Raw genomic sequence first — 24,131 nt, 5'->3', positions numbered from 1 at the left:
TGTTTTCTGACATTTCTATAAGCATATAATCATATTTTCTTACATTTCTATATGCATATAATCATGTTTTCTTACATTCTTATATGCATATAATCTTGTTTTCTCACAGTCTTTATACATATAATCATGTTTTCTTACATTCCTATATGCATTTAATCATGTTTTCTTACATTCCTGTATGCATATAATCATGTTTTCTCACAGTCCTTATACATAAAATCATGTTTTCTTACATTCCTATTTGCATTTAATCATGTTTTCTTGCATTCTTAGATGTATTTAACCATGTTTTGCAAAGAGTGACCTATATAAATGTACATAATTTTTAGTCTCATTTTCAGTATAATAAAGCTATTATAATTACTATTATATTCATATTCTCATTCATAATCATGTTAGGAAATAAATTTTGATCAAAGTTAAAAAAAAATATATCGTTTTTTTTGTTTAATCTTGGATTGTAGAGTGGACTTTATTTTTTGTAGTGTTCATATTTATATCTTTACACAGGCTGTCCTTAGAACACAATTTCAACATCTTCGTGTTGCAATTACATTGATGGCCACTGTACTTTGAAAACTGATTTGTATTCAAATGAAACATTTTTAAGTGTAAACTTAGCTTTTCATATACTCACTATAAGGTGAACTGTATTATTTTGTCAGTTCATTGTTATATTACCAGATTTGCTTCAACACAGTAACTTGGATTATCCACTGACTGTTGTTACCAAATTCTGTGGCTGGCTTGAAAAAACATGTGGTAAGAAAGAATGCTTTTGATTTGAGATGGTCAGATGTCAAGGTCACTGTAATTGAAAGAAGACAAGCACTTTCTGCACAATAACTTAAGTTCTTCACAATCTATAGTTACCACACTTTGTAGATTGCTTGCACTTGGAGTATGGAAAAATTCTGTTAATGATGGGATGAAAATGTCAAAGGTCAATGTCAATGTGACTAAAAGAAGAAAAATGGTTTCCGTACCCTGAAGTAAACTTTGTAGATAGCTTGCACCTTGAGTAAGAAAGAAGCCTATTGATTTTGAATTAGGTCACTAAGCAGAGAAAATAATATTCATTTCTGCCAAAACCTTTGTTATTCACCAGTCTTTATGAATGACTTTAACATTGGATAAGAAAGAAACCTGCTGAATTTAGAGTAAAAAAGTCAATGGTCATGTTCATTTTAAGAGACGAACAATGTGCTTCATAAGTTTACAAAGAGAGTGATATAATACAGCACTTAGGTCAAGTGCATTGTCATACCTATTGCATAATTTATGGATTTGACTTTACAGTCATTAGGCAAAAGTGAGACATATAGACTTGTTAAGGTGAATGTTGCATTTAAATAATTTGTCATTATGTTTTGCAATTGTATCCTGGTACTAATACACATGGATTTTGCCAATTTATGACAAGAACTTTAACCAGGTTAGTAGAAAAAGTAAACGTAATTTTTTCATATAGTTTGTTGTAATTATGGCATTTAATATATTAACAATGATATCATAGTTTCAGTGAATTAGGGGTACTAATATTAGTACTAGTAATGTATAGATTACACTTTTTATGCTCAGATTATGCTTTTTTTTATTTCTCTTTTTCCTTGACATGGGTTAGCAGGTATGTCATTGGTTTTGCAGAATAATTTACATTGTAGAATAAGATATATAAACAAATGTTTGGATGGCTTTTACTCGGGTAAACAAGAAATGAATAGATTCTAGGGTTTAAAGTTTAGAGGTCAAGGTCATGATAAGTCAGATCAGAAAATAATAGTTTCTGCACATTAAGTTTAGTTCAAAACTGCATACCAAATATTGGGGTCATTGGGACCCATTGGGCAGTAATCTGCAGTGTCTACCCTACCCTACCAGTGCTGAGATGGATGACTGATTAACACAGGCTTGGTATTTAATGTGATCTTCATGGTACTCTTATAATGCTCTATCTTATGGTGAGGAAACTTTTAGTGGGTGTTTAAATGTTTCATTGTTGTGTCAGTATTCACTGTATGGCATGATGACTCTGACTCTTTGGGAATGTGAGAAAAATAATCCTTCATTATGCATCAGTGTTAAATAGGAAATAAGTTCTACCCTTTGGGGTTAGAATTTTGTGTCAAGCACTCAGCTGCCAATTGTCTGACACCAAATTCAGACCCCAGGGATGGAATTTTATCCTACACATACGAAGGAATGTATCAATCTCAATACCTTTCTCTTAAAAATATCAGGGTTATTTTTTATAATTTCCATTTATCAACTCTTTTGTTCAGTTTACTGTCTTCATGATTGTTAGGCAGAATGACAGCCAGCTTGGAAATATATTTGCCTTATTGTACTAAAAATATTGCACGATACATTCTGAAGTTGTGATTGGCTGGCTACAGGAATAATGTTTTTTAACAGCATGTGTTTCCCCTTCATTAAATGATTCTGTACTTAAGTATGGGAAATGATCGGTATTCCTGTTCTACCAGGCACTTTTGGGGCATGCAGTGATATTATATGATGTCATGTGATGTACTGCAATACAGAACAGTTCCCCTGGAGAAAGGCAGTAATAGAATAATGGTTCATGCAATCAAAATAATCTGCCCATTTTACCTAAAATGAATATTGGGGACCAGTCCACTCCAGAGATCAGTTCTAGAGCTATGCATAAATTGAACATGCTGGAGACACACAAGATAATTTGTCCAGACCATGCAGGCAAAATGCATGCATACCAATCATCAGTTTGTGAGTGGACTAGTAGAATAATGAATATTCTGAACTGTCAGTTGACTGGTCATTTTGATTGACCTACATTGCATCATTGGGACCCAAAGAACTAGTTCAGAGTCACTATTATGACAGGTTTTTGAACAGTTGGTATGTAAGTCAGAAGGCACATTCTCATCACTTGAAATTAGTTCATTATAATAAAGTGTATATCTGCTAATGCAGTGGACCCCCCAAAAAAACTGTACTCAACTCCGATTCTTGGTGTACACCTGCTAATGCAGTAGACCCTTACCTCATAAAATTGTACTCAACTCCAATTCTTACTCAGTGTATATCTGCTAATACAGTAGATCCCTCCCTCATAAAATTGTACTCAACTCCAATTCTTACTCAGAAATATTCAAACCAATCAGAAGACTCGAGTTTGAGTAATCATTATTAAGTCTGAAGCTACATTTCCTGCTCAAAATGTCAGGTGAAGTTTTACAACAGAGGGGTCATATCTACATCTATGCAACATGGAACATGCCCCTTGTTATGGAAGCAAATGTTGTATGACTGCTAAATATCTTTTTCATTACAGTCATTCTTCAAATTGAATGAAAATTTGTAAGATCAAATTATTTTTGTATCAGAACAGTTGCTTTATGTGTTATCTCATTATCACAAAATAAGGCAGCTGAAGAAGTTGCAAAATAAAGTTCCTATGTGTATTGATTTCATTGTTTCTTTATTTCAGATTATTCATAAATTGAAGCCTGGGATAATCGCTGTCCATGCTCTAATTGTCCTCGGACTAACCGTTGCCATGCTTGTTTTGGTCAATTTGCCAGAGGAGGATTGAATTGTCAGATCTCCACTGATAAGCTGCTGCCCCCCCCCCAATTTCATGAATTTTTGTCAGCTTTTTACAGAATAAAGCTGTATTTAATGATAAGATTACTGTCAGCTATTAGCTCTGCTGGTCATAGAGCCAAAGAGCTTATGGGATGGTCAGTTGTCCATCTATTAGCACAAATTTGTTAATGCTAGTCCTTCTAAACTGCCCCAAGAATTGCCATGAAACTTACAAACGTATTCATTCCAAGGTCTAGTTGGTTCTTTAAAAAAATATGTTTTGGTCTGACATACAAAATGGTCACTATGGCAACCATCTTTATTTGTTGTTATCACTAATTCTAAATGGAAGATCTTATCAACATTTTGTTTTCACCAAAAGACTTCTTATGACACCTAGTTGGTTCTGAATAAAAAATGAGGCTGACCTTACATCCAGTTCAGAATCTTGTTATCTTTGCCTCGATGGATGCTCATATTGACCTGATGTTTTCACCAGAAGACATTATGTCTGGTTGGTCCAAAATGAAAATAGTAAATGGAAAATCTAAGTATCCATTCTTTAAATTTTATTATTGCTGAAGAATATCAGAGATGGTTTCAAAACTATGCAGTTTAAGAGAAGAAATGGTGTTATTTTGGATTCCTGAAAATACATTTTTGGCCAATAATGTTTCTGTCCCTTTTAGGGGCTCTTTATTAAACAAATTACATGGCTGTCCTCCCCAGGGCTTATCAGAGGAGGAATACTCTTTGTACATGGAAAAGTGACCTTCATGGATAAAATATCCTGTAATTTTGTGCTATATCAGTTTTGATTTTCACGAAACCTTTTTGTAAGATTGCATTACTTAGAAAGACTTGTATTATCTTTATCCCCAATTAGTGCTTCTAATTTCTTTATTCATTACTCTCCAAGTAGTAGTACAAATTTCCTAATCATTACTCTCCAATTAATACTTCTTATTTTTTTGATCTTTATTCTTGAATTTTCATTTCTAACTTCTTGATCATTACTCTCCAATTAACACTTCAAATTTCTTACATCATTACTATCCAATTAACACTTCATATTTCTTATATCATTACTCTCCAATTAACGCTTCAAATTTCTTATATCATTACTATCCAATTAACACTTCATATTTCTTATATCATTACTCTCCAATTAACACTTTAAATTTCTTATATCATTACTATCCAATTAACACTTCATATTTCTTATATCATTACTATCCAATTAACACTTCATATTTCTTATATCATTACTCTCCAATTAACACTTCAAATTTCTTATATCATTACTATCCAATTAACACTTCATATTTCTTATATCATTACTCTCCAATTAACGCTTCAAATTTCTTATATCATTACTATCCAATTAACACTTCATATTTCTTATATCATTACTCTCCAATTAACGCTTCAAATTTCTTATATCATTACTATCCAATTAACACTTCATATTTCTTATATCATTACTCTCCAATTAACGCTTCAAATTTCTTATATCATTACTATCCAATTAACACTTTAAATTTCTTATATCATTACTATCCAATTAACACTTCATATTTCTTATATCATTACTCTCCAATTAACACTTCAAATTTCTTACATCATTACTATCCAATTAACACTTCATATTTCTTATATCATTACTCTCCAATTAACGCTTCAAATTTCTTATATCATTACTATCCAATTAACACTTCATATTTCTTATATCATTACTCTCCAATTAACACTTTAAATTTCTTATATCATTACTATCCAATTAACACTTCATATTTCTTATATCATTACTCTCCAATTAACACTTTAAATTTCTTATATCATTACTATCCAATTAACACTTCAAATTTCTTACATCATTACTATCCAATTAACACTTCATATTTCTTATATCATTACTCTCCAATTAACGCTTCAAATTTCTTATATCATTACTATCCAATTAACACTTCAAATTTCTTACATCATTACTATCCAATTAACGCTTCAAATTTCTTACATCATTACTATCCAATTAACACTTCAAATTTCTTATATCATTACTATCCAATTAACACTTCAAATTTCTTATATCATTACTATCCAATTAACGCTTCAAATTTCTTATATCATTACTATCCAATTAACACTTTAAATTTCTTATATCATTACTATCCAATTAACGCTTCAAATTTCTTATATCATTACTATCCAATTAACACTTCAAATTTCTTATTTCATTACTCTCATATTAGTACTTTAAATTTCTTTGATCATTACTGCATAATTAGCATTTCTAGTTTCGCTGATCATTACTCTCCAAATATTTTCCATTGCAATATTAATAAAAACATTATTCCCTTATTCTAATAATTTGATATTGATGTGATAGTAAAGATCTTTCATCACTCTACATTGGAAACAAGGAACAAAGAAAGATAACTGCTCATTTTGGGATGATTAGCCTCTGCACTCTCTAGTCTGTACAACATTGATAAAGCAATACAGTGAGGCCCCTCCCCAATGAATTCCTAGAGATGGTTACATGTTGCTGCCTGACCACAAATATGGCCATGATGGTGTTACTTGTGTCTGCATTGTGAGTTTTTATCTTTTTGAATGAGTTTTCTTACTGGCTCATTGAGAGTTGAGTAGTCACTTATGAACTTGAATGTGTAGTTTGTTATGCCAAGAAAACTCTGCATATATATGTATCTCTGATTGCTTTCATTTTTTTAGGTCAGTAAGAATGACATCCTTTCAGAGTACAAGTCCAATGAATTGTCATTTATCTTTGTTAAATTCACATTTTATTTTGTTAAGCATTATGTTGCATTCTTAGACATTGGAGAGTTGCATAATGGCATTTAGAGTGTTTTTACTTGATTCTTTCCAAAAACAGTTATGTCATCACTCAGGGTTGTTTTGTATGATTCAGTCCTTCTAAGACTTTGCTAACTACAGTTTGGAATATTTCCACTGCAAATGAAATTTCATGACATTGATCTTTGCTCCCATGTCAGCATGCATCAACACATTAACCCCTGGATGTTTTTGTCATTTTTGCCTGAAATTCGAGTAGAAAACACATTTTGAAAGCTATTTCTGAAAACATCCCAAGACATCAACTTCCAGGTAATTTTACAATAACCTAATGCCTAGTTTTGTTAGAAACATAATTTTTCATTTATTATTTGGCTCACGCATGAGCAGAATGGTAAAAGTTGGATTTTTAAATTTTTTTATATATATATATATATTTTTTTAATGCTTAACGGACTCATTATTTTTTGTATCGAGACCACTCTTTATTCCAAATGCCCATCTTATCCTACTTTTTGCAAACGTTCATCTCTGTTTGCAGTTCATACCAATCTACCTTAGATCTGAGACCAAAAAATCCAAAATCCAGACACAAAATCGGATTCCGACCACAGGCGAATTTTGGGTGTAAAAAAATTGGGTTAAAAAAATTGAGGTTTTTCCCTCAGTATTTTTTAGTGCAACTAGAACTTCCAGATTATTTGGTATCATTATAGAGCTACATCTGTCTACCTTTCTATAATACCACCCACTTTAGTGCATCTTGCATGACCTTGACGCTACAGAGCTCAGCAGTAGGCTACTACCTCCTGCCACGTTAACTTGACACCAGGGGTTAATGTGTTAATATGTTTTAACTATTCATTGTAGTCATGGTTTTCTAATCTTTCTTGTTTGACTGTGACTTTTACTCTATATATTAATCTTTGGAGATGGAGTCAAAACTATTTAATTGATCCAATGTTCTAATTTTTGTTCCTATTTATATTTTTTGATCTGCATACTTTTGCAAAGTAGTCCTTGTCCAGGACAGGCAGTCTCTTGTTTATTTATACCTTCATAATAAGATATTCTTTGTTGTGTGTTTTCATCTTTTCTTTCTACTGTATTCTTTAACTTTAGAATATTTATGGTAATGCCTGTTATCAACTTTTCTATGCCATCAGCAATTTCTTTTGAACTTCTTAAGAGATCTTGCTACTTTAAGGGGTTTTGTGAGGTCACTTTCAGATTCCCTTAGAGTAATTCTTCGTAGTTGTTACTCTTGCTTAGATTGCTGGAACATATATCTCGCATATTTTTGTTTTTTCTTGCCACAAATTATTCCTAAATTGACTTCATTGATTGCTTATGATTTTACCTCATTACCTGTATTGTGCAGCACCTTGAATATGCAATAAATATCCACTCCAGCATAATGGAACTAAAGTTCCTTTTTTCTCTTTTTGTCATTTATGTTCATCCTAGTAAACAAATTCTCCAGTTGCTTTACCCATTTCTTTCACTATGACAAGAAACTGGTTGAGACATTTAACTTGATACCATCCATGACACGATACTGGTTGAGACATTTAAGTTGATACCATCCATGACAAGAAACTGGTTAAGACATTTAAGTTGATACCAGGCTTGACAAGAAACTGGTTGAGACATTTAAGTTGATACCAGGCTTGCCAAGAAACTGGTTGAGACAGTTATGTTCATACCAGCCATGACAAGAAACTGGTTGGCACTATGAAAGGCTGAGTTGAAGAAACATTGTAATCCTTTGTACATATTTTTTAGTCAAACTTCATTCATTGCCAGTTATTGCAGAGTGTGTATGCACAATATATACTTGCTTGTAAGTTGAGTCCAGCTGCATCAACATAAAACCTGATCTGCTGTCACATAATGCAAGGCATATCAAATGTTTATGTTGTTTGTTCTACTAATTACCCCTAAGATACTGAATTGACCCAGATCTGCCAGCATGCTATGCAACACCAGATCTGATCAAACTTTCAAGGAGCCATTGACCTCCATGTACTGCAGTTTCTGAAATGGAACTGTTGGTCTTTAATCGCTTAGTGTACTTTATGAATTTTTGATCCTTATGTGTTGGTGTCATCTTTGCATCAGATCAGGCTTCTGACCATTTTAAATATGTTTTCAGGTCTGAGTATAGGTCCTGTTAGGGTTGACAGGTCAGAGTTAGGATCTTTTTAGAGTCAACAGGTGTAAGTTAAGGTCTTGTTAGGGTGGACAGGTCTGAGTTAAGGTCTTGTTAGGGTTGACAGGTCTGAGTTAAGGTCTTGATAGGGTTGACTGATCTGAGTTAAGGTCTTGTTAGGGTTGACAGGTCTGAGCTAGGGTTTTGAGGGCATTTTAAGCTAATATGATTAGGGTGCATAATAACATGGTCCTTAATGTCTAATTAATATGTGGAAAAAATACTGAAAAGACAAAATTATAATTTTAGTTTAAGATTTCAGTTGTGGTTAGATGTCCCCCCACCACCAAAACTAAAACTTAATAGATAGCTTTTGATGTAAAATGAAACTTTCAAAGCATCAATTCATATGTTTTCTTTTGAGTTCTTGTAATTTTAATGCTTGAAAATTTTGTTTTTCTTTGTCTCATTTACCCCCACCCTTCTCGCTCTTTAATGTCTCGGCTAATTGGTCTGTGATTAGAAAAAGTCATTTGAAAGCTTTACTTTTTTCTTTCCTCCTACTCTTCTCTCTCATATCTCAGCTAATTAGTTTGTGATTTAAAAAATGGTTGAACCCATTAATAATTTGAATATTAATGATTCACAAGTTGATTCTAAACTTAAAAAGAAAATTTTATTATGTCAATATGTGTGTTGAAGTTGTCAGAATTAGCAAATTTGGTTTTGATTTTTGTACATTTTGATTTGTTTTAATTGTAATTCCCTTTGTCATATTCATAGCCTAATGTATATATGTAATGGAGTAAAAATCTGGTTATGGACCATTTTTCCTAAATTGAAATAATCAATGATAAATAGCTAATGTAAAATCATTTATTTTTGTGGAATCAATTTTCATTGTTTTGTGAAACCATGAGATTTTTCTCTGTACATAGATAAGTGGATATGCCATTGATGGGTTTTTGATCTTTACAGGTCATTGTTTGTTGCATATTTGATTTTCTGGTTTTATAGAAATTACTTTTTGTGAAGGTTGCTTGTTAGATGTTTAAAATTTTGGTTTCATATCAATTATGAAATCTATAAATTTGATGTACCGTATATACTCGCTTATAAGACAAGTCCAACTGCAAACTTCACAGACCCAGATCTGCCATTGCATAATGCACCAGCAGATCTTGGTTTGTGCAGTTTGTTGGGAGTAATCAGTAGAATAAACAAAGATCCTAATCTGCAGGCACATTTTGCTATGTTGTTCAGGATTTTGTTGTTTGCAGTTTGACTCAACTTATATGCAAGTACATGCAGTGCACAGTAAAAGAGCCTATAAGCCTTGCATCTTTTTGATGTCATGTACTATTTTTATGAAGTCAGGATCACAGAGATGTCTTATTTCTCAAGGGTTGTGATCAAAACACATCTGCTTCATGTATTAAGCAAGGTGGCAAATTTTTTGCAATTTTGTGCAGAATGACATCTACAAATCCTCTGCAAATAGTCTTGGCAGGCCAAGACTAGGTTTATAGGCTCAGCATGGTTACCTCCCATGGTATAGATTGACATATATGTTATATTTCATTGAATACAAAAAATCGAAGCTAACTGACTTAAAATTTTCACTCAGAAAATTTTATGAATATTTTAATCAGTTCTGTGTTAAGAGATAAAGAGAAAAACAACATCTTTAATTCAGATATCTTGTATATAGGGGAATATTAGTATTTATCAGTAATGTTTATTTCCTGTACTTTTTTAATTTCAGTGTTTATTTAGTTTACATTGCACATTTAAGTTGCACTTTTTACATGAAATAGATGTGCTTATTATTAAAGGGAAATAGTTTTTATTTCTTTTATTAATATTGCATTTTAAATTTGATATTAGAAGCTTTAAATTCATGTACCATTATTAAAATGTAGAATGAGGGTATATAATATTATTATTGTAATAAAAATGTATCATTTTATGTATTTGTCTAACAAATTATTATGACTTGTTTTCATTATTTCACAGGGAATCTTTCTTGAGTAAATATTAGCTGTGTTTTTGACAAATAACAGTGTCTTCTGTATGCACTGTCATTGTCTTGGTACATAAATTTAGCAGATCAGTGTTGTCTGCGTGCAGTGTAATTGTAATATATACATGTAGCAGATCGATCGTCATGATCATGTATATTAAACCAGTTCTTTTAATTGATTGGATGTTTGAATAACTACTTAATGATGTTAGGTGAACTGGAATGGAGGCAGTTGTCACAATTAACCTTTTGTTATCCGACTTTTTTTTGCATTGTTTGAATTTGGCATTTTCTTAACTTGTTCATTTACAATGCATTTGAATTCATGCTGAATAACTTGACATTGTTGCTGATACTAGCGATAGTAATGAAGAGATTAGACACACACAGTGATGCCATTTGGTATGAAAAATTCTCTGTCAGTATTTCCAGCATTTAATGAATGTGATAACATCTGGTCTAGATGATTTTGACGCTTACATTGATGATATCATCATCTACAACAGTAATGTATAGTTGTAGACAGAAATCACCTTAAAACACTAGAGGGACTCTATACTTTGCATGTGCTGTTTGAATGTAAGCCTGCCCTTCCTCAAAGACCTGCTGACTTTATTGTAGGCATCTTCTGACAACATTAGCATGTACGGATGAGTCAGAAATGATTTTGTTGCATGGTTGACTTGCTCATTCATTTGCATGGTAAATCATTACTCTTGCATGAAGATTAGGTAGCTTCACAGTCATTTGGCTTATTTAGTGATGCTATAGGTCCCATCAGTTTTGTTACAGTTCAGGACTCTAATTGGTTGCTTGGTCTCAGGAATAGTGATTGAATGAATCAGCACATTAATCTGTAAGAGTTGTATTTTAAATGTGTTTGGATAACCAATGTAGCAGTTTTCAGAATGATTACCAACCCTTCAGTGGATATCTTTCAAAGAATATAAACAATTCTGTTTATTCGTCATCATATCCTTAAAATTTGCCATTTTGTTCAAAACATAACATGTGCCTGACATTAATAATAAACTTTCTGATGCACTTTTTAAAAGCAAGTTCACAAATTCAAAGAAATGGATCTATTCAGCTTCTCATCCACCACCATTACCACTTCACACAAGGTTGCCCAGTTAGAAAATACATTGAATCTACTAATGTAGAATAGTCTGTATTCAGCGGTTCACAGAACACCCATAAATGAGCCTGAAGACTCTTGTCCTGACAGAAACAAAGATGAATGCAGGTCTACTGATAGAAGTTATACATTTCTTTTCTTTATAAGCTGAATAGGTCAATAAGAAAGAAATACCTGCAATAAACGTACATTACATTTGCGGGCTACACTGACAAGTTTATAGCTTCATACATCTGACCAGGTCTTCTTCATTAAAAAATACTTCTACAAGTCACTCACAGAAGATAAACAATTAGAGATTGCCATTAGACAACAGTGGGCAGTGGTGTGTGTGTGTTAAAACTAACTTCAGACATTTCTTGTATCATATCTCTGCATTTTTGGACATGCTTATTTCTGGCTGCTTATACCATGGACTTCCATGCTTATTCAGGATCAGAGAGATCTACACTGAGGTCTCAGGAGAAAGGTAATTCAAAGCTGATTTAACTTTCACAGTGAATTATCGGATCATAATTTGACAATGGTTATTGTTTCTTCAGAACTACAAGCATAATGTGGAATATCCTTTTATCTTAACACTTTCAAAGTAAACTAACTAAATCTACCCAGTTGGATCCTTAATAATAAAATTAATAATAATAATAATAATGCTTTATTTATAGAGGGTGACTCAGTCAAGAACTATTCTCCCTTGAGGCCCTCGATTTGGAGAGTATAACAATGCACATTATATGAAGATAGCGATAATTACTGGGTTTTTTATAACATGTTTAGTATTAAAATACTAAATTCCATTATCTATTAGAAGCACATACATGCTCATGATATCTCTTCTTAAATACTCTAATATTTTCAGCAGATTTTACATGTAGTGGAAGCTTGTTTCACATAACTGTACCAGAGTATTGGAAGCTCTTTTTAAATTGTTCTGTTCTTGGCTTTGGTGGTAGAAGGTTTCCATGTGATATTGATCTCAACTGGTATTGTGTTGAAAAAGGCCTGAAGATACTCTGGTGCAGTTCCATGAAGACATTTATATAAAAGAACTGTCTTGTGAAAATATATCCTGTCATATACTGTGAACCATTTGAGTTCACTAAATAATGCTTTTGAGGGATGATCAATAGATGCATCTAAAATTATCACTTGCTCGTTTCTGAAGTTTATAAATCCTGTCAAGCTCAGATTTAGCACAGTTTCCCCATACATTTGAATAATAATCCATTGTTGGAAGAATATATGACTTGTAGTACAGATTTTTAGTTTCCATAGGTAAATATTTCTTGATTCTGCTGAGTAGGGCAGTTCTGGATGACAGTGTTTTACAAAGCTTATCAATATGGACATTCCATAACAAATTATTATCTCTGGTCACACCTACAAGCTTTTCATGTTTGACATTTTCTAATGGATGATTATTTATTGCAAGAGATAGTTCTGGGTTCCCTGACTTGTGTAGCTTTTGTGATGTCCCTAAAATCACACATTTTGTTTTACCTTCTTTAATTGCCATCCTATTTTGTTGTGCCCAATTTTGGACTCTTAAAAAGGTCTTAGTTTAATCTCATTTGGATAACTTCAGTACCAGAACTAGATGTATACAAGGTTGCATCATTTGCAAACAAATCTGTATTTGTGGATTCATTATTTAATGGTAGATCACTGATACAGATAAGGAAGAGGAGAGGGGCCCAAAACTGAGTCTTGAGGGACTCCTGAATGAATAGTGCGAGTTTGAGAGCTAATATTGCCAATGCTTACTTGTTGAGACCTTTGGTTTAGGTATGATCTAAACCAGTTTAAAGAAGGATTGTCAAATCTGTAACAGTTCAACTTTTGCAGCAGAATTTCATGATCAACAAGATCAAAAGCTTTCTTGAAGTCGAGGAAAACAATTGCAGTCATATGTCCATTATCCATTTCTTTCAGCTAAAGATCAATTAATTTAGTAAGTTCTGTTTGGCACGAGTGGTACTTTCTAAATCCTGATTGCGCTTTATGAAATAGAGAGTATTTTTTTAAAAATGTATAGACCTAAATGGCTACATGCTTTTCAAATAATTTTGACAATACAGGTAGAATTGATATTGGTCTGTAATTCCCTGAATCCTCCTTTTCTCCTTTCTTAAAGATAGGTGTAACCTTTGTACATTTCAGTGTTTCTGGAAAATTACCACTCATTATACTTGAGTTAATGTTATGCATTAGTGACTTTGTTATTACTGGTGCAGCAGTTTTAAGAATTCGTGGACAAGTCCCATCCAATCCAGAGGATTTATTAATATTCACCTAAATTAGCATATCAAAAACATCAGCTTCACTACCATTAGCTACTGAAAAATAATTATCAGGAATTTTAGCTCTTATAAATGATAGTAGAGCATCAAGTTCAATTGGGATGTTAGTCTGAATACTGTTACCGGAGAAGCTTATGAAGAAATTGCTGAACATTTCCACAATGTCTTATACAGATGTTGCTTTATCATCATTTTGCTTAAGTCAAGGGGAAGACAACTGTTCCTGGGTGGGTTCATCTCTTTTAGATGTTTCTACAATGTCTTACTGTCTTACTGTCATCAATAGCCTGTTTATAGTACCTAGTTCTCTTTTGCCTTATCTCTCAGGTGCTTAGTTTTATTCCTCCACTTTGTATAGCTTTTCATGTCTTTTTTCTTGCGGAAATTATCTCTTGGGTGCCTAGCCTCATTGATCTCAAGGGTGATCCACTTGGGTGTAATTTAGTGTTTAACCCTTTTGTTTTAATTGCGGCATGCTTGTCTAAGGAGGCATTAAACATCCGATACCATTTGTCTAAGGCAGTGTTGACATCAGCTATATTGTAGACTGATTGGAAGGGTTTGCAAACTAAATCATTTAAGAACATTTCCTCGTCAAACTGTTTAAAGTCCCTGTATCGTATTTCAATGTGTTGACCAATTTTAGATGATTTCAGAACATGTCTAGTTATACAGACTGGGTAGTGGTCACTCAATGCGTATACTGGCACATTAATTTAACTTATGTTTTCAGGTTTATTAGTATAGATGATGATCAATGATAGTGACACTTTTATCTGTTACTCTAGTTGGGGTGTTAATTAATTGAGTAAAGTTGTAAGTTTTAAAGTTACTTATCCATGTTGATGGTTGAGGTTTCATGTAGTCAATGTTAAAATCACCTAATATGATAGTTTCTAAATCTTCCTTTAGTAATGCGTTGTGAATTTGCACCTCAAATCTATAAATCCAATCAGCTGTGAAACTAGATGGCCTGTAAACTGAACATAAGAGTATTGGCTTTTATTGGGCAAGGGTTGCTTCGATCCAGATAATCTATACACCAATAGTCTCTTGATCAACATGTCTGTTATAGCTAATGAAACTGTCTACATAGAGAAGAATACCCCAACCCCCCCATGGATTCCTTATCTTTTCTTTCAAAGTTGAATCCCTGTATTTGGAGAGCCAAATCATCAGTATCATCAGAAAGAAAGGTTTCACATAGACCTAGAATATTGACTGATCTAGTTTGCTGTAATATTAACTTTATCTCATTCAGTTTAGGGAGGATGTGAGGAGGCCAAAGACATGACAGTTTCGATCAGAGTTTGATTTTCAGACAAGGTAGTATGCAGTATATTAGTTTTAGCCTTGTTTTATGTCTTAACACTTTCAAAGCAAACTAACTCCTTCATCTACCCAGTTGGATTCTAACTAACTCCTTCATCTACCCAGTTGGATTCTATCTAACTCCTTCATCTACCCAGTTTGATTCTAACTAACTCCTTCATCTACCCAGTTGGATTCTAACTATTTCATCTACCCAGTTGGATTCTAACTAACTCCTTCATCTACCCAGTTGGATTCTAACTAACTCCTTCATCTACCCAGTTGGATTCGAACTAACTCCTTCGTCTACCCAGTTGGATTCTAACTGACTCCTTCATCTACCCAGTTGGATTCTAACTCCTTCATCTATCCAGTTGGATTCTAACTAACTCCTTCATCTACCCAGTTGGATTCTAACTAACTCCTTCATCTACCCAGTTGGATTCTAACTAACTCCTTCATCTACCCAGTTGGATTCTAACTAACTACTTCATCTACCCAGTTGGATTCTAACTAACTCCTTCATCTACCCAGTTGGATTCTAACTAACTCCTTCATCTACCCAGTTGGATTCTAAGAAACTCCTTCATCTACTCATTTGGATCCTTAAAGACGATATGGCAACTGATTTTATTATAGAAATATTACAATTTGTTTCTACATATTTGTCCACAAACTCTTATAGTTATAAATCTTAGCCTTATATAACCTTCCCATTGACCTTATATGACCTTCCCATTTACCTTATATAACCTTCCCATTGACCTTATATAACCTTCCCATTGACCTTATATAATCTTCCCATTAACCTTATATAATCTTCCCCTGTAATTTTTGATGAATTTCTACTGAGTCCTGCTTTGACATACCTGTAATATTCTCAGACAGTGTTTGGGTGTTTTGAGACTCAACAAGTTTTCGGAGGTCATAAGGGAGGGGGTGAGTGCACATGCCTATCCCCTCCAAAAAAGTGACATTGTTGAAGTGAGAATGGGTTATCTATTCATATAAGCCTATAAAAAGTGATTATAAATTCGGATATGAATAAAAGATAATGACTTGTCTGTATTCTTTAAAGTATTTCATATACTTACAAAGAAATTATATTTGGTAGACTTTGAATTCTTAAATATTGTCACCACACACATATACACAGGCATGTGCTTAGTATTATTTTTCGTTCAATCAATTTCATGGCTAAAATCATCCTGAAAAATATGGGTCAGTTAATAGCTAGTATTTTAACAAGATTAAGAAAACAACTAATTTAAAAGAGTGCTCAATTCATCGTGTCAAATATATTCTGGTTTTTCTCGATGTTACATGCAGGAAGTGTTGCTATTTTGGTGGACACAGTACATCCCAGAATAACTTAAGTTGATTGCAGTATGCCAAAAGAATTAAATGTTCTCCCTTGCTGTATTACTTCACAAAATGAAACTCCATCAACCAGAGTTGTGAAATTTATTGTTGGCTTGACTTTGTTTGTTTAGCTGATAGAATATAGCTTCCTGAAATGAGCTTTTATGTTTTGCTTTGAAAAATGAATTGGACTTTAACTCTCTTCTGAGAACTGAAATAATCATATTTTGCATTTTATATATGGAGCAAACTCAGACTTCAAAGAAATGTTGGCCACTGTTCACAAACTTGCCAATAATCTTTAATACGGATGGCTTAAACATTCATATTTTAGGCAGTGATGTGTGATAACTTTTTTTTTTTTAATACACATCTCTCTGATTTCCCTATAACTTAAAAATGAATTGGATTGTTCCACTTTGTTAAGTCCACTATGCAAATTAGCATGATGCCCCCCAGCAGTCTTCAAAGTACTTAACAAGACCACCTTAGTTATGGTCAGCCAGTTAAGTATTGTGTGAATTGGTGGTTGTATATACTGTAGCTGACTATCTTACCATTTAATCGCTTCTATAACAATTTGCTGGATATATTGCCCCAAGGGTAGTTTTACATGAATTCTAAGCAAGACTGGTTACCATTCATGCATGATATATCTTACGGACATATATTAAGGTGGTGGACTTTTCCTTCTTGTTTTTTGAAGATTACTGAAAATCGTGCTTTTAAAAAGACAACATTGTCTTGGGGTATGGGAGTAAAAAATCATGTTTTTAGCATGACACTTTGTAATATGCCAGGTAATACTTTATTTAGGCTTGTATAGCACACCTGTGCCCTATCAGGTAAGTATTTAGAATACTGACTCCTGCATGAACCCCAATGAAACATCAATCTAGCAGGCTATTTTAAATTTTTGTTGACATGAATAATGTCTCACTAAGTTAAAAGTAAGACATATTTGTAGTAGTTGCATTCAAATTATCCATATGATACGATGCTAGGGTTTTGTGCACATTAGTTACCAACTGGTTACAAACTGGTATAAAAGATGTAATTGAATTTGATAATTGCTTAGACCAAAAACACATAGCAATATGACACAATGACATATCTTTCAATGGAGGTTGGATTGTTTAAGATGAAATACAGACAGATAAATAGGCTGTTTTTATTTCAGATTAAAGATAGACAGATATGAAGGTTGTATTGATTAATGATTAAATATAGACAGATATGAAGGTTGTATTGATTAATGATTAAATACACAGATATGAACATTGTCTTGTTTACGATTAAATATAGACAGATATGAAGGTTGTATTGATTAAAGATTAATATAGACAGATATGAAGATTGTATTGATTAATGACTAAATACAGACGATATGAAGAGAATATGTTAATGAGAATGAAGAACAGTCTCATGCAAAATCAGAAAGAAATGGAATGGAACATTTCTAAAAGGAACCCATAGTATAAGCAAACATTTTAATAATTATTTATTTTTTCTATTAGATGAGACACAAATTGCTGTCATAAACAGGTCTTTTGAAGCATATACAATAAAATTAGCAATAAGTTTTTGAACTTGCTAAAATGGTTACATGTCCAGTAACAAAGAATAAATACATAAAAAAAATCACACGAAGCTCTGTCCCCATTGTTTAGTTAGAATTAGAATTTACTTACTAGCAAAATGGAAGACATCACAGTTTTTTACTTCTCAATTATACAGTTGTTTTCCCTTTAAACTACACTCATTTTAATTAAATTGATTGCATGGTTTCTTTATTTTAATGAATTTTTATTTTGTTTAACATTTAATTGTGATACTTGTTTTTAGAAATTAAGTCAAACTAAATTTTACTGCATTTAAATTTGATTTCCAAATATATTCAACACTTCATCATCCAAGAAAACAATATACTGACTGAATTCTAGGCTTATCAACCAGATGGGTGCCATGTGTGTAAAATATGTCTCCTTTTCACTATCAGCTGTAAAACATGGCAGTATAGGTTTTTAACACAATGCATATCGATTTACTCAATGTTCAAGGATTTATGCAACAAACAAAATGCTCAGCAAGATTAAAAGTTAATAAAACACTTTGTAAAGTTAGATGGTACAGTGTGAAATGTTGACCATAATAATTATTGAACAATAGCTACAATATCATCCTTGGAATAACACAGTTAAACATGTCACCAACTGTAAAATGTATCTCTATTTTTAATTTTCAGAATAGCGGATAATTCATGTCATCTTCCTACTTATTTTTAACAACTGTTATCAATGCCTAATTATGTTATATGTACAGGAGTAAAACTTTTTTATTAATTATTAAAATTATACCTATATAGTGAAGCTAATAGCCTTGGTACATAAGAATACACAAGTTTTCAGCTAGAAAGTAAGAAAATATGGCAATACTCTGATCTAGGAGTTGATTTAAATAGATAGGATTAATTTCTTAGCAGGTAATTACTTGATTAGATTTCCAAGAATCTAGTATAATAACAATCCAGTGTCAATCAGTAAAGATTACTGCATGATGACAAATCTCGGATCGTACATAGTCTCATTTTATCATATTTTAAACGCATACAGGTCAAAGAACCAAGTGCAAACAGTTACAGTACGTTAAACAAAGCCATCAGCAATAAAAAAATATATGAGAGAAGCTGCAATAATCTGAACTCCATGAATCACCCAAGATAGAGCACAGGTTGCATGTATCAGTGATCTTGCACCATAACCCCACCCAGTTACGGAACCAACGGCTCTGGAAATCATTGACCAACATGTACCAGTGATCTGGCCCCAACACCACAGCCAGTAATGGAGCCCAGAGACTCTGGAAATTATTGACCAACATGTACCAGTGATCTGGCCCCATAACCACAGCCAGTAATGGAGCCCAGAGGCTCTGGAAATCATTGACCAACATGTACCAGTGATCTGGCCCCATAACCACAGCCAGTAATGGAGCCCAGAGACTCTGGAAATTATTGACCAACATGTACCAGTGATCTGGCCCCATAACCACAGCCAGAAATGGAGCCCAGAGGCTCTGGAAATCATTGACCAACATGTACCAGTGATCTGGCCCCAACACCACAGCCAGTAATGGAGCCCAGAGACTCTGGAAATTATTGACCAACATGTACCAGTGATCTGGCCCCATAACCACAGCCAGTAATGGAGCCCAGAGGCTCTGGAAATCATTGACCAACATGTACCAGTGATCTGGCCCCAACACCACAGCCAGAAATGGAGCCCAGAGGCTCAGGAAATTATTGACCAACATGTACCAGTGATCTGGCCCCAACACCACAGCCAGAAATGGAGCCCAGAGACTCTGGAAATTATTGAACAGCCGGTATCATATGCCTCATAACTCAAGTCTTTGGTCAAGTCATGTGGTCTTGAGCTAAACTTCCTTTTCATAAACCGATGTATGTATGTATGTATGTATGTATATACATTGTATGTACACTGTATGTATGTATGTATGTATGTATGTATGTATGTATGTATGTATGTATATACGCAGTCTAAAGCGCTCATCTTTACCAATCACTGCCATCTCACCTTTGTTTGTTTGGGTTCAAATTTTGGGCTCGGACAATATGGGTATGTGAGAAAGTTTGCTAGTAGCTAAATGTGGATGCGTGGTTCTTACAGGGGTTTTCCCAGAGTCTTCCTCCACCATTTATACTGGTCGGCATGCATTGCCTAGTTTGTGCTGGGAAATGGTGTTAAACCCAAACAACAACATGAAAATATTCATGTCTCATGTGGCATAAATTTTTTGCAATTTTTAAAAAAAACTATTATGGTAAATCCAATCAGCAAATGTAATTTGTCTTAAAGACATGATTTAAAAAATATCAGCATATTCTATTTATCCACAATTTATAAAAATAATTTTCAGGTGGTGATTTCAGTAGTTTTTTTTAAAAAAAAAAAACTTTATATTAAAAATATCACTGTGCTTATGTGTGTTATTTAACGTAAAAATATGTGATAAGATATTTTTGAAAATGAGTTCGGTAATTGAAAAGGTATGTTAAAAAAGCATTTTTGAGGGTAAATGCAAAACAGTTTTAATTTAATTGTTTCAGATATGTACATCACACTTTGCAGAACACATCGCAGGTCGTTTTTCATGCGTTATTTGTGAGATGTTTTTTAAACTTATGAAACAATAATTATATAGGGGGTTAAAATGGTGTATAATGTTTTTAAAATATAATTAAGACATCGAGTAAGCTACAATCAGACATATTTTCAAACATCCTGCTAAATTAAAGAAGATAAACGTTTCCTTTAAAAAAGCTTATAAATGTCATATCTGCAAAACAATAAAGTATGACAAGACAAAAGACGAGGATGAGGACACGGTTAGAGATTATGGTCATACAACAGAAAAATAGAAAGTGCTGCAAATAATGTTTTTAAATTTAAGTCTTTAAATTCCACCACTTGACACTCAGACTAGTTGTATTTGATAATCATCGCCATCATTTAATATCAGAGGCTATTGGTAATGCCGCATTTAAAGATAAATATTTTTTGTGTACCTGATACTATCAAAATATATATATGTCATTTCCTATTAGCGTCAATTAAAAACCAAAAAGTTTAAACCCCTTTGACCAAGTTGATTCATTTGAAACTTCAATAAAACTTGATTACCGCTAATCGGTTAATCTTATTCCTTATTTAAGAAGATAAGATATCAGTAATACAGATTACAATCATGCAAACTTAGTTTGGGAAACATGCAATATCAAAAACATTAGGGAATATTTATATGTTACTGCATTTGTATGGGAAAATATGAATGAGTTTTTCGGATGGAATACTGCACGACCTTGGGAATGCATTATATCCTTCCGACAAACGAGTTCGTATTTTACCATACAAATGCAGTAACCTTTTTATTTTATGCTCATTTTCTTATTCTACCTAATGCTTAATTATATTAACAAAATACACTACAAGAAACAAAGTAACTGAATGTATGTCTTATTCCAAACTAAATAAACAAACGCAGATTTATAGGTTACTGCATTTGTATGGGAAAATATGAACGAGTTTTTTTGGATGTAAATACTGCACGACCTTGGGAGTACAGTATATTCATATGACAAAACGAGTTCATGTAACCCTTACAAATGCAGAAACCTTTTTATAATATGCTAAAAAAATTAATTCTGCCTAGTGCTTAGTTATATTAACAAAATACACAAGAGGCAAAATAACTGAATGTATGCCGTATTCCAAACTAAAATACACAAGCGCAGATTCATCATTACACAATAACAACATTATTACTGAGCACATAACTCTGCCCAGATAAATTTTGAGTTTAGTCGCGCGCTCGACATAACTTTCAAAAGAAAATGACACATATAGTTAAAATTGAAATTTGGAGTCATATTATGAGTGAATGTACATTGCAACAACTTTTCCATTTGGTCTGGAATGAATAGATTTTTTTGTATTTTTTTGATTCTACGAATTTTTGTGATTATGGACTGGATTTATATGTGACAATTCCACATGAAATACATCGGATTGAAGAAGCGAGGGAGAAGCATGTTGACATCTGCAAAGGTGTTTCTGTTTCTGTCATTGAATGTTTGAAATCATAATGTGGGAACAATATGAAGTCTTTCAATTGCAATTATCAAAAAGATGCTATGGAATTTAATGCTTATTTCATTTTGAGTGCAGTAAGGAGGATGTAATTGCACTTACATTCGAAATTACAGTACAATTTCGAAATGTGTAATTAAGATTGAGAACCTGTGATATGACTCCGGTTGACTTTGACACTTGTATCAACGAAACTTGTTCATTCATGGATGTGAAGCAAAGATGAAACTTTGCACAGCCTTGAGCTGAATAAATCAGATTTAAGCAAAATAGAGTGAAGAAGTGTCAGACACTTCCTAATGCACACAGCTTGTTCAAAGCTTTATATGAAATGTGCTGACCCATTCTTCGGGCTGGGCCACATGCAATCCAGTTAAAAGGTCAAGTCATCAAAAGCAACAAAACAAGTAGGTTTTGAAAGACTGAACATTTATACAACATGTCCTTTTATATTAAACAGCAATTGTCCTAACTTTCCCTTTCATTATGTGATGGTGGATCAGACAATACAAGTCAATGAAAACTTGATCTAGAAATGCTGTCCAATCTCCATGTGCCAACTCTATCAACATTCATGCCCAGGTTTTAAGTAGTTAAACAGCTTCATTTCCTAATGTTTCAAATTTACGTGAATCACCTCTGCAACATAATTTTAGTCCGTTACAACTTCAGTTTGTATAAAATATTTGTTCTTTAAGTTCCAAGCTATGGGCTATACTAGCACGTGCATTAGGTTAGACATATTTTTTCAAGGTGAGAGTGGCCATAGTCAATCATTTTTACTGGAAAATTTTCCATTAAGGAACAGTATTTTTGGTCCCAATGGTAAGTTCCAATAATTCTGAAATACCTTGTAAAAGGGAATGGAGAAATTTTTTTAGTTTTATAAAAACCCTAAATTAATTAACTAAATGGACTATTGTCTACATTAAATTTTTAATTTTAAAATGGCGACTTCAAGAAATTTTTACTCAGTATTTCAAAGACATTTAAAAGAAAACAAGTTGCTATATAAATACACACCATGTTTCTACAATTAAGCCTAAACATTTCTTAGGCTTCTTGCATAACTCCAGAAAAGGGGTATGAAAAACTTTTCAGTACAAATGCTGGACACACATGTACCCTTGATTTAGGTTTTAAAAAATCTAATTTATAAGATAAATGTCTCGGGAGAATGGAGAACCATGGTGTGTAGAATTTCAGGAAAATTATTAATAATCTCGTGTTCCCATAATCAGTTTATCCCACATTCAGGCCTGTCTTAAAGTCTGGCACAACGACTCCTCTTCTTCTGAAAACGTAACTTGCCCTATGGATCAAACAACCGCAAAAGAGTTTTTCTTCAAGGACTTCCGAAAGTTTTGAAGGAATATTTGTTCTTATGGAAATTGAATTTTCCCTGTATGTTACTTTGTTTATCACTGCATAAACTGGTACAAGTGAAGAAAAAACGTGCCACTATAGCAAACTATGTTATTCCATCAGATAACAACCTAAGTCTTCCTCAGAAAAAAAAAATTCACAGTTATCGGCACACAAAATTGGTTTCTTAATAGACTCATAGTCATTTCAAGGATAAAACCAGCGTTTTTACATTGCAAGGAGTTTTCAATGCAACATTCAAAATTAATGGGTTTTCAAGATTGTACAAACCATGCACCAAAGGGGTGACATGGTATTTTAGATGGGACTTTATAACAATTCAGAATTGGTAAATTTTCACATCAGGCCAATGATTCTTGTAAAAGTAAATCGCCATAGGCCTGTGTGATAATACATTTGA

The 24,131-nt window shown here is 33.0% G+C and overlaps 1 protein-coding gene across 1 annotated transcript in view; it reads left to right on the top strand.

The window, feature by feature from the left end:
* Positions 1-5,004, top strand: part of LOC149784933 (ferric reductase 1-like) — a 103,235-nt gene extending 98,231 nt beyond the window's left edge. The window contains exon 16 of the mRNA XM_089978564.1: positions 3,473-5,004. Within this exon, the coding sequence (XP_089834690.1) occupies positions 3,473-3,577 (105 nt within the window). The 3' untranslated portion in view covers positions 3,578-5,004. The remainder of the gene's footprint in view (positions 1-3,472) is intronic.
* The last annotated feature ends 19,127 nt before the right edge of the window (positions 5,005-24,131 follow it).

The sequence above is a fragment of the Sinohyriopsis cumingii genome, chromosome 13 (assembly GCF_028554795.1).
Source record: "Sinohyriopsis cumingii isolate HCF-2022 chromosome 13, ASM2855479v2, whole genome shotgun sequence".
In the NCBI taxonomy this organism is placed as follows: Eukaryota; Metazoa; Mollusca; class Bivalvia; order Unionida; family Unionidae; genus Sinohyriopsis; species Sinohyriopsis cumingii.
The sequence above is the reverse complement of the archived record's forward strand: the minus strand, read 5'-3'. Positions and strand labels throughout refer to the sequence as shown.